General features: G+C 40.6%; 1 protein-coding gene across 2 annotated transcripts; it reads left to right on the top strand.

Moving 5' to 3' along the window:
• Positions 1-552: 552 nt before the first annotated feature.
• cbx6a (chromobox homolog 6a) lies at positions 553-10667 on the top strand. 2 transcript variants are annotated; one of them, XM_061054367.1, is made up of 5 exons: positions 553-818; positions 1959-2002; positions 2176-2241; positions 3793-3859; positions 4660-10667. In XM_061054367.1, exons 1-5 carry the CDS (start codon positions 750-752, stop codon positions 5932-5934), a joined length of 1521 nt encoding a protein of 506 aa, XP_060910350.1. In that variant the 5' UTR covers positions 553-749; the 3' UTR covers positions 5935-10667. The 2 variants fall into 2 exon arrangements, with proteins under 2 accessions (XP_060910350.1, XP_060910341.1); XM_061054358.1 differs by having other exon boundaries at positions 555-818; positions 4657-10667.
• Positions 10668-12082: the final 1415 nt, after the last annotated feature.

The raw sequence follows: 12082 nt of genomic DNA, 5'->3' as shown, positions 1-12082 counted from the left end.
AGATAAGAAAAGATATACTTTATTCATCCCAGCAGGGAAATTTAGGTGTTCCAGCAGCCAGCATACATACAAACACACAACACAACACATATATACATACATATCCCACCCATACAAAAAAAAACCATGAGCCCACAATACAGTTTGATATATGATATATGCAGCTCAGGCTAAAGTTTAAAAGTTTAAATGTCTTCTGTCCTTACTTAAAGGGGAGTCGTTATAAAGTGCAATTGCAGTAGGTAAAAAAGTATTTTAAAATCTGTCCTTTTTGCAGCTTAGCTATTCAAGTTACGTTTGCCCTGGTGAGGGGAAATAAGATATGCATAGGCCTACTTAACATTAACTATTTTAAATGCATAAATATATATATTTTTTTTTCAAGTACTTAGAAATTACAACATATTTTTTCCAACTAAATCCGAAATTTCGGAGCTGTCATGGCGTCGCCTGTTATCAAGCAGAGAAGAAGAGAACTCGAAGAAGCTCGCGGCTCTTTGCATCCCTCGTGAGTGTCTTCATCGTTGCCAAGACAACAGAAGGGGGCTGACCCCGGCCACGTGACAGCCAACTCGTACTACGCCGCTGCCCTGCTGCTGCTGCTGCTGTTGTAGCGGTGTGTGTGTGTGTCTATGTGTGTGTCTGCCTTCTTTTCTCATAGTTTGGTTGTGGTCGGCCCGATCACAGAGCAGAGCCTGACGTTTGGAGGGAGGAAACACAGGCAGGTAGCTTCAAACAGGCACTAAAAGATGGAGCTGTCGGCGGTGGGAGATCGCGTTTTCGCCGCGGAAGCCATACTGAAACGCCGCGTCCGAAAGGTGAGCCGTCCCGCGTGTTTTTTTTTTTTTGACTTCCCGCAGATGTTGGACCGGGTCATCACAGCTCGGCACGGCACTGTTCGAGCCTACAAACTCGGGGCCGCCTTCTTGGTGCCTATGCGATCTTAGTTAAGAGGCCTTGTTGGCCGTCGAGTGCATTAACTTTAAACGCCAGAGTTAGCTAGAGGCTAACCATCGAGGCTACCAGTCATGGCTCGTATGGTTCAGGCATTAGCAGGGGCAATAAAACCAGCGACACAAAGAAGGGGCTAGCTTCAGAAAAGGCAGCCCGGCCGATGGGAAGAGGGCCGTGCTATGAAATGGAGGGGGCCGTTTTCTCTGTCAGCGAATTGTAGCTAAAGCTATACGACCTCAGTCTGCATTTTACTGCCTGTGGAGGAGTCTGAAGCTTCATTAAATGTTGTTGTAGACCACTGCACCTTATTGAGTCTCAAATATCATCAATGATAATCAACAAAAATATTCCAAACCACAATAGATAAATCATGGGTTAGCATCTTAATTGGCTGTTATTCACCCTTGATTGGGATGTTAGAACTTTCTGAATTGCCCCCCCCCCTTTCTCCCCTTGGAGATGCACTTTCTCAAAGCAGGTCAATGATTGAGGTCGGCTCCTCACACATATGTTGTTGAAAGACCCAGCTTTTTGAAAATAATGCCAAATGATCATGTTCCTTCTTTGGAGAAAACTTGAATGCACAATATGTGGTATCACTGGGAGTGTATGGGATTGTTACATATAAAGAGCCAGGCCAACACACATCCAGATTGGAACAGATTCGCTACTCTAATTAAAAGAGATGCAGTGTCAAACTATCAGTACAATATGTTCTTCAAAACATAATCAAATTAAGGCATGACACTATCCAGACTGCAGATATGGACGAAACAGGGCTACCGCTTTCTTAAATCAAACAGATTATGTTATGTAGCATTAGAAAAATGTAGGATTTTATTGTTTTATATAAAAGACACAGCAAGTCACCCATTGACTTACGAACGTGCAGAACTAAAGACTTGTTAGTAGAATAGGCACTTCTGCAGTCGCATCTAAAGCTCTTGTACCTTTTGCAACATGTGTGCTGTCTTTGTAATACATCATGTGTATTTTTCTTGCAGGCAAGACTTGAATACTTGGTGAAGTGGAAAGGATGGGCAATGAAGTAAGTGCTTTTCTTTACTTTGAGTTGGAAATGTCAAAACTCTATAAAGCAATTATTTAGACTGTGTTGTCATGCTGCCATGAATGTGCCATCATTAAATTAAGCTTGTGGAATAAATCCACTTTGGTGTATGTTTGTGTGTGTTTTCTTCATCTTTCTCCATCCTCAATTAGGCACAGCACTTGGGAGCCAGAGGAGAATATTCTAGATGATAGGCTGATACTGGGCTTTGAGCAAAAGTAAGTAAAGTGAGATCACAATGAGCTTTCATGCACTATGTAAAGATTTTAAAAGTTTTAAATTGTTGTGTGATTTTTGCTGTGGGGATGTCATAGTCATATACTTACATCAGTGTATAAAATTGGTTTATTTTGTTCTTTTTATTTATTCACAGCTTAATATTACATCTAACTATTAGGGGTGGGCGGTAAACCTGTACTAATTCTTGCACCGGTATTTTTGCCATCATTGCTGGTTACATGTGTGGATATAGTGCAGACACAAGGCGGCACTGGTTGCACAACTTACCATTCACAGTGGAGGGTCAATAAAAGTATTGACACTCAGAGCTGGAGCGGTGTTTAACTCTCACTGTTCTAAGGACACTGTTTACTCGTTATGTTAGAGTCAGTGTTTACAATGAAAGTGAATTGTGGCACAGCAAAACTTTTATTCTCCCTTCTCCCAGTTTCAGCAAATAACAGCAACACACACACGGCTTAAAGTACCTCAGCACTGTGCCGGATATCAGGCGTGAGGGGAAAAAAAGTTTTACTAATCTTGAGACAAATTTACATTTTGATTTTTTTTTTTTACATTTTATGAAACAAAATTAAAACCCAAAATACTTTAACTAAGGACAAAACAAAATTACACCATGTGAAACACTTTTACAAGCGCTGAGACAAATTTACAAGTGGCAGAACACTTTTACCAGTCCCCAACAAATTTACAAATTACAGAATCTTGACCGAAAGGGAATATACCAAATTATTTCTGACTAAACCTTCACAATAAAAGTCCATATCTATTATGTAGTGGATATTTTTTTATTATGAAAGAGCCTTATCAAGAAATGTGGTGTTTTCATCAGCAACAATTTAACACAACCCTGCAGGAGAGAAACAGAACTTAAAGCTACACAGATTCAGTTACAAACTACAACCTCCTGAGAACTGAACACAGAGTGACTTGTAAAAGCATCTATCTCTGATCGTATGCACAGACGAGAGTTGCATCACGAGTATAGCATCACAGGCTGAGGGGGAGACGGGGGTGGTAGTGCGTGAAAATACTGTGACATGAATGTCATATCGCCCACCCCCTCTAACTATACATCAAGCTTGTTCGATGTCAGCAGACACGTGCTTACTAAAAGTGCTTTCTCCTGCGTTGAACCGTTAAGTGCCATTACATTCCTTATCCTCTCCTCTTCCTCATTGTAAAAATGGCCATTAGTCCTGAAGTCCTTTATGTGCTGCCAGACCACTTGAAGGCCTTGTCCTGCTCACAGAGAATGTTTACAGTAAATTAAATTGGACACCATCAAACAGACAAACCTTTAAAGACATCAAATGGAAACAAAAACGGACATGTGCAAATCTGGCTGTGTTCTTACGTGGCTTCAAACTTTCTCTTTAACTGACTGCTCTAGTTGTTCTTCCAACCACGGCCGTCATCAGCATCTTCTTTTCTGAACCGTTGTATTTGATCCCATTGCGTTGTTCTTTTTTAAGACTCTTTTTACTTTTGCCATTTATATTTGTTAAACTGTCTTTTGCTTTTTGTAGGGAACGAGACAGAGAATTGCATGGGCCGAAGAAACGGGGGCCAAAACCCAAAACCCTTGCTATGAAGGTAAATAATTTGATCCTTGTTTTTATATCTAGCACAAAGATGAGCCTTTTAACCTTTACAGTTTTTTATTGACATTTCAGCACATCAGTAGTGATTCAAAAGTCTCTCGTGTAAACTAAAAAAAACACAGGCCCTCCAGTAAGTATGTTATTAGCATATATTTAAAAACACTATATGAACACAAATCTCCCGTTAGTGATAAGGAAAAGATAACATTCAACTTACTGCCTCAGCTGTAAGCATTTCCATCCTGATATTCTTCAATAGGTGCCATATAGTTTTTGTAGTGTTAACATGGATCACTGCTAATCCCTGATGGGAACTCACTAATTATGTAACTTGCATCACATCTGTAATGTGCTACTTCCCTTTCAAAGTTAGAAGAAGTTTATCTATCTCGCATGATGTGTCAAAGTCTTGGATCCAGTGAGTCTCAATATTAACGTCAGCTTATACTGCACAGGTTATTAGAGACTATTTGCAAAAGCATGACCACATATAGTAATTCATGTATAGTAAATCTTAGTAGCTGTTTTCTACTGCATCCAATATTAGTCCACCACAATAAATGTGACTTCAATATAAAATATAGGTACAACAATTATTTTGAAACAACTGTAATATGTTAACTGTATTTTCGTAACACAACATCTCTGGCCTGCAAACCGCAAAGATCATGCTTCAAAGACTGATATTGTTTAACACACTTTTCCAAAATGTCAGAATAATTCGGGTTGAAGAATTAAAGTTTTTACAACATAGGAAAAAATGGTTTCCCGCTTCTTCACCATCTCCAGCAGGCTCGTGGTCGGAAAGGAGGGAACAGCAGCCGAATCTCTAATTCCCGCCAGACCACATCATGTTCTTCTGTGTCCACTTCCAGCAGAGCAACTCCCTCTCCTTCTACGTCCGCCGCTCCTCATCGCTTGGCATCTTCATCCTCCTCTTCCTCAACTGTAGCACCCTCTCCTAAACTCAGTTCCCTTGCAGCCACACACAAGCTGAAGAAAGACATTCATCGGTGCCATCGGATGTCCAGGCGCCCTCTTCCCCGCTCAGATCCAATGGCATCCTCCTTCTCCAACCCTGGTGGCTTCCCCTCCCGCCCCCACATCTCCCCCTTCTCAGAAACCGTGCGCATCCTCAACCGTAGAGTCAAACCCCGGGAGGTCAAGAGGGGCCGAATCATCCTCAACTTGAAGGTCATTGACAAGCCAGGTAGGGGTGGTACAGCTACAAGCGGCAGGAACAATACAGCAGGACGCCAAAATATACCTTCACGCAATCGCATCATTGGGAAGAAGGGTGAGGCACCCTATAGACCATTCCAGCCTCCTATGAAGATGCTCGGGTTCCCCATGTATGGGAAGCCCTTTGGGCTACAGTGTGGCGGTCTTCAGCCCTTTCCCTCCCATCCAGGGTCATGCTCAAGCACAGGGGCGAGGGACTCCCGCTCCTCTTCCTCCAAGTACCAGTCGCCTCCTTCTCCTTCCAACTCCAGTTGCTCTGAAGGAAAGTCAACCACCAATGCAGCAGCTGCAAAATCCCAGGGATCTGCAGGAGCCCCACCTTCAACTGGAGGTCCAAAGTCCAGTACACCTCAAACAGACACCCAGAAGGGCACCAAGCCACCAGCTCCTCCCCAATCCTTAGATGAAGACCCCACAGCACCAGGTTCTCCTTTCATACCCTCCTCCCCCTCTTCTTCCTTGGAGGATGAAGAGGAGGAGGGTGCCCCGGATCATTCAGAGGGAGGCAGAAGGAAGCCTTCCCAACAGAGGGCTAAACACCAGCTGCCGGCCTCCTCTTCTTCTGATACTCCTGGTGACAAGAGCTCTGCGCCAACCGAACCCAAAAGGGTGCCCGCAGAAGGAGACCCAGATTGGCATCCTGAAATGGCCCCGAGCTGCAAGGATGTGGTGGTCACTGACGTCACCACCAACCTCGTAACCGTCACCATAAAAGAATTCCCTTCTCCTGCCTCCTGCCCTGCTTCACCCTCAACTAGCCCTGAGGAAGCCTCCTCCCCTCCCCCAAGTAACACCTCTGACAACCCTTCTCCCCCTAAGCCATAGGAGATCAGATATTATGAAATTTATTGCCATAGATGATGAAAATTTTTACCAGTGTTGCCACCCTAGCCCCCTTGTACCTTTTCCTAAAAGGTGTCAAATGAAATGTATTTCAGCTTAAAACCACCCAGCAATTAAATAGTACAAAAGAGATTTTTCTTTTGTAAAAAGGATTGTAAACATTTGAAGAGGGAAGCCAATACGCCCTTTATGTCACTTAAATTGACATATTTTGTCCACTTGCACAGCACTGACTCTTTTGACTCAGAGTTGGAGTAATATAGTATTTGTTTCTTTTCACTTGCTTTAGATATGCCGAGTTTAGCTTATTTGGTGCAATAAACAGTTTTCCAAAAAGTGAAAAATATTCCCTATTTTGAGTTTTAGAGCTTTTATCAAGCTGACTTGATGTATGTGAAAGAAACAAATACTTTTCTGATTCAGACCCTGCTGTGAAGGCTGTATTGACAGCCTTTAGTTTTTTTTTCTCAAAGGAGGTCCAGCTTGTTAATGATGAATGAGATAATGTGTTTTGCACTTAACTCAATTGGACTCTCATATATTGCATCAATACAGCGAGTAAATGCAATGCACTTGACTGCATCGAAAAAAAACTATCAATTTTTCAAGGCCTTTTCCTCTTGCTCTCTTGAACGCACATGCATATACATACAGTGCGAATTAGTATTTATATGCACGCACAACCTTAAAAGCTGCAAAATAATACACAAAAAATAGTTTAAAAACCCTTTCTCTGCTTGCCTTGTTTTCTCACTGACACACCACCATCTTTCACTTTGTAATGTCCTCTAAGACTCTAAACTGGCCTGCAGTTAGTTGTGAAATTCTTCCTTCATTTCAGATAACTTCTTAACTCTTCGAGGTATAGAAGGTCCATTAGCTGAACACAGTTCAGTCTGAAACAAACCCCCCAAATGCAGACAAAAAACAGCAATTTGTTGAACACTTGATTTACTCGGTAGGTGTCAAACAACTTCACAACCTATTTTGATTCTTTGGGTGTTTCTGTGTTTTGAAAACAATGCTAAATAAGCTTTTTTATTCACAAGTTTTAATAGATACAGTTCTTTAGCCCAGGTCTGTCTCCTGCTATCAACAGGAGTATAAACCAATCCAGCCCAAGACTTCTACGGCTGCCTTCACACTGCAAGCCTTCATGCTCAATTCAGATATTTTTTGCTCAGATCTGATTTTTTTGTTTGGCTCTTCACATTGCTTTTTTAATGTGACCTGTATCAGACTCCTGTGGGAATCTACATATGAAAGTGGCCCATATCTGATTTGAAAATATCAGATTCCATGTTACTTGTGCTGTTCACACTGTCGTAAATATATATATATATATATATATATATATATATATATATAAGCTAAAAAATCAGATTCAGGTCACTTTTGCCTGCAGTGTTAATGCAGCCCAAGCGTTCAAGGACAAAGGTTTAACACCAACTGTTTCTAGGCATGGCTGGGTTACGGTGCAAGTTGCTGTCAGGTATAACATAAACAGAAATGCAATTGGACTTTTGGTATCTGAGAAAATAAAGAGAAATGTCTTTTTTACACTTGGAATGTTAACTTGCAGATGAAGCAGTTTGGTCGACTTCATCAAACATTGACCTTAAGCAGGCAATAGGTCTGTTTGTAGCTGAGTTTGTGAATCAGAAAACCTAAGCCTGGGGCCAATGGTTCTCTGCTGGCAAACCGTTGGGAGAGAGTTACTCCATCAAGCTAAGGAGTTCAAGTATCTAGGGGTCGTGTTCAGGAACGACTTTAAAATGGATAGTGACATAAACAGAGACTCGGGTGCAGCCTGAGCAGTAATGAAGGCATTGTACTGAAGAGGGAGCTGACCTGGAAGGCAAAGCTTTTAATATACCAATCAATATTTTCCAACCCTCACTTACGGTATTGGACTCAGGATAGTAATGAAAAGAATGGAATCACACATGAATAAGTGGACACGCGTGACAACATAAATTTGTTTTGTCTTTGTGGTGGCTAGATAGATGGTTTGAACATTGAATAGGCATCTCCTTTGATGCATGTCCAACTAAGAGGAGTATCAGCATTTTACAACCCATTTCAATGTGAAAGTTGGTGCAAAACTTGCGAGAAAAAAACATTTTTAAATCGATTGAATTGTCCATGACACCTACACTCAGTATTTAAAAGCTGCCTTCTATTCCATCGATCCATTGATTCACATCTGGTCTTAACTGTTGGGGGTTATCTGACTGGATCAAGGATCAACTGTGATCGGTTGCACCACTAGAAATAGTCAATTAATTCAGTTTGGATGGAAATGACACTTTCCAAAGGTGTCATTTCTGTGGCCACCACTTCAGCTTTTCTCTGAACCTTATATCATGGGTGGTTAGGTATATTTCCTTCCATTTCCAGATGCGATCCATCAGTATCAGAAGAGAGGGTGTGACTGGATATTGAACTTTTTGAAAACTCTAAATGTATCAAAACAAAACCAGTCGAGCTTTTGTCAACTGTCATTTAGCTACACCATGCCGATATGCCTTTTTTTGAGGTCAGCTAATGTCTGTGGCAATGCTGCTGAACTAGCCTACCAACTAAAACTAAATGGGATGGTGTTTAGAAAGTCTCGGCAAAATTCAGTTATCCTTTGACTTGCTTTTAGCATAATTTACCAGTCACAAGTGCTTGCATTAAGTCATGAAGAACAGCAAGAACAACCCTGAACCAATCTCAATTTGACCCATGTTTTTATCTGCTGAAGTGTCTGTGGGCGAGACACTATATTCTTGCATCAGTCCCTGACCTTTAACCATGTACTTAGCTGACTTATAGTTTCATGTTGATCTTGAACACATGAAGTGGACTCTATAAGGAATTAGAACCAAGGCAGTCTTTGAACCCATCTGAAATGATCATCGATCATTGTTTGACAACGGTATATGCCACTGCGAATGGATTGCCAAATTCTCTATAATTCCTGTGTAGCCAGTGGTTGGTGTTAAAACAACTTCCAGCAGGAAGATCCTTTTCTGTGCTGACTACATCAGCAATGTAAATCATTTCTTAGTCCAGTTCAAGAGTAGAGTCTGTTCATTTTTTTTCTCGTGAGTCTCAGTTCAACAGTAGATAATAGTTACACAGAGGCTTCACTCTGGCTTGCTTCAGTGGTATGAGCCTGAAAAAATAGTAGCATTTTCTTGTGACTTGCTTGCGTTACAGGGCCTTAAGTTTGAAAGTTCAAAGCGAATAACATCATGATATGGATTTGTTAAAATTCAAAATGTCACTTTTTTTTCAAAGTCTTTTCTCAAGAGGATAAGAAAAACACTTAACACACGTTTGTTAAATGGAGGTTAGATTGATCAATACTGATGCGTTTAAGGTAGTCAGGGGGGATACAAGCACTGATTGGTTTCACAACGCAGCAACAATTAGATACAAGCACTGACGCAGCATCGGTCTCTAGACCGTTCCAAACTTTGGTTCTTTTTCTGGTATACCTGTGTGTTGTACTATTTCAAAATCTCGTATTGCCTTATAGCTGCTCCCTTCAACCCCGGCTGCACTTCAGGCCACTTTTACCTCGACTTCTTCAGTTGTACCACGCTTAAATGCTACAACTGCGATTGTTAAATAAAAAGATTTCACTAGCTCTATCAGTCACTCTTTTGAAGGGCTTCAGATATCTCATCTCTTCTTAGGTTGCAGACGCAGTTTTGTGATTTTCACTCAGATGAGGAAGGAGTTGCCTCCTCTCCTGTCATGTACTGAATGGTGCTTCTAATTGTTGTCAATACCGTTTCAATACTCTCATAGGTTACATATGGAAAGATTTATTCCAAAGTTACACATGAAGAAGAGATTGAAATACTACTGTAATGACCTAATTGAAATTACGATGCTTTTATAAAGGACAGTAATTAACTGAAATCTTGAAACAAGACTGGGCTCTTTATTTTCCATAAACTAAAGGATACATTTCTTCTCCCATTGGATATGTCGTGGTTTGAAATAGATTTTTCCATCTACTGTATCTTCGATATCTTTAAGTGGTGGTTAGAAGTTGCAGTTGGTAGATGTGTAAGGTATAAGGTTGCTAGGCAATGTGTCCAACGTTTTTTGTTCTCATATGGGGTAGCACAACTCAGCATAGTGGCTTATCTTTCAACCAAATAGGGCTCTTGATTTTATTCTTTGACTTTTTAAAGCATTTTTTTTCCCTTTTGAATTGTTTAACTTTGATATGTGATGTAATTTTAAGTGCTAGACTTATTTAGCACTGATTGGATAAAAGGAAGGACGCTGAATTAAATGTACGGTAACATATGCTAAAAATAATGGAAATTTGCTTTTTATGGCATTTTTTTCCTTTATACTGTATTTTAATACTTTTTTTGAATTTGCATAATGATGTAAATGTGATGCTGTTCTTTGGTCGCCATTTTTTAAAAGTCCATATTTGGGTTTGATTAGAAGGCAGTGATTTTATTTTGTCAAGACTGCAGTTAGGTCTGCTTTAATGTTAATATGAATTATGTACATTGTATTGATGGTAATAACGAGGAGATGGAGGATAATGACATTGTAATGTATCTGAACTTCTGAAGCATGTTTTGCAAACCCTTATTGTACAGATTATGTATTCAGTGTCATGTTACCTGTTACTGTTGTTGCTCTCAGTGTGTGTTTCTTGTACAAGGCTTTTAATTAAAAGCTCCTTAAAAGCACTTTATCTGGTTTTATTGTTTCTGTTTGGTAATTGATTTCTAGCTACTCTTTTTTAACAGTTCTTGTGGTTAGTTCTTGCTCATGTTTTTTGTATCATTAATAGCTTCACACAAACGGATCCTTGCACAATACAGGATCTCTTGTTAACTGCTAACTTTTTGAAAACATTGCCCCGTCTCTCATGGGAATTTCTGGTTCCATAGACAAATGCATAGGAAAAAAAGCTAAATGTTTATACAACTCGTATCCACCTTGAGGCTACATTGAGTTTTCACTACCTGGGGCTGAAGAACAGCCCGGAAACACTACTGGCATCTTATCTGGAGCAGACTGCACAGTGTGGCAGTGGCCGCACATGAGGGTCTACAGTGTTCTTAACATTCAGGAGGAGCTCTGCAATTTGTCCGGTACAAGTGTCTTTCAGAGGAGACTGAGACGAGGACTGTGGGAAATTGGGATCAAACTGCCTATTTTAAGATGTCTTCACAACCTGCTAAACCTAGAGGCAGATCAGGCATTGCTTTTTGATCAACACGTCAGTTCCCTATCTCCTTCATGTTTCTTGAATTAAAGAAATATTGCCAAATTGTAATCAGTTGTCTCACGTGCTGAGTTGGAGATGCTGATTCATGCTTTTGATTTATCCATAGCTAGACTTCCTTATGACCTTCCAAAAATAAATCCTCCCTTGAACGCTTACAAGTGAGTCAAAATGCACCTGCAAGATTGTTAACGAGGTCTAGCAAGTCCACTATATTACACCGGTTTTGTTCTCCTTGCACCGGCTTCCAATGAAAGTCAGATTTCAGGTGAGTTGAGGATTGGCAGGTGTAGGCTACGCTACATTACTGAGTTAAAATAGGGGCCGTGGGTGTGTGTCGTGTTAAAAGTCATGCACGTGGCAAGAACTCATGAGCGTGCTGGATGTTTGTCGACAGCATTCGGCTGCTCAACGTGCTGGGATAAGACCAGCTGATACCTGAGTTTAAATACAGTCTATGGTTTAAATGTTTATATGACATCAGATGTTTTATGAAAAAATGCCTGTAAAAATAGCATTGCCCTTTCCCTCCTAAAACAAAATGAAGTCATAATTTATTTTATTCACTGGGAAAAACGTTTTTATAGTTTTCAATTGTACCACAGGGAGGAGCTGTTGAGCTACTTTGGTGTGTTCATTTTTACCAGAGTAAAGCAACCTCAGCGTTTTCAGAGGGATTGTGAAGGCTGGGGTGATATCAGGGTTATCGTGCCCGGGATTCATCTCTGAACGCTTTGATCCTGTGATAGATACATTTATTTCAAACAGCTTTCTTCTTCTCCAAAGACAGTGTTTTATTGAATTCCCCCTCTGTTCACCCAGCTGTGATGAATGCAAAAAGGGGAGAGTTGACACAGAGAGGTGATGGGGCAC

This window comes from Labrus mixtus, chromosome 2, assembly GCF_963584025.1.
Source record: "Labrus mixtus chromosome 2, fLabMix1.1, whole genome shotgun sequence".
Classification (NCBI taxonomy): Eukaryota; Metazoa; Chordata; class Actinopteri; order Labriformes; family Labridae; genus Labrus; species Labrus mixtus.
This window is presented reverse-complemented; position numbering and strand designations above follow the sequence as displayed.

Bases quoted from the DNA above. Each gene is read 5' to 3' on its own strand.
- cbx6a (XM_061054358.1), top strand. From the start codon at position 750: ATGGAGCTGTCGGCGGTGGGAGATCGCGTTTTCGCCGCGGAAGCCATA. The intron at 2,003-2,175 runs GTAAGTGCTTTT...ATCCTCAATTAG, and splicing joins TGGAAAGGATGGGCAATGAA to GCACAGCACTTGGGAGCCAG. The intron at 2,242-3,792 runs GTAAGTAAAGTG...TGCTTTTTGTAG, and splicing joins ATACTGGGCTTTGAGCAAAA to GGAACGAGACAGAGAATTGC.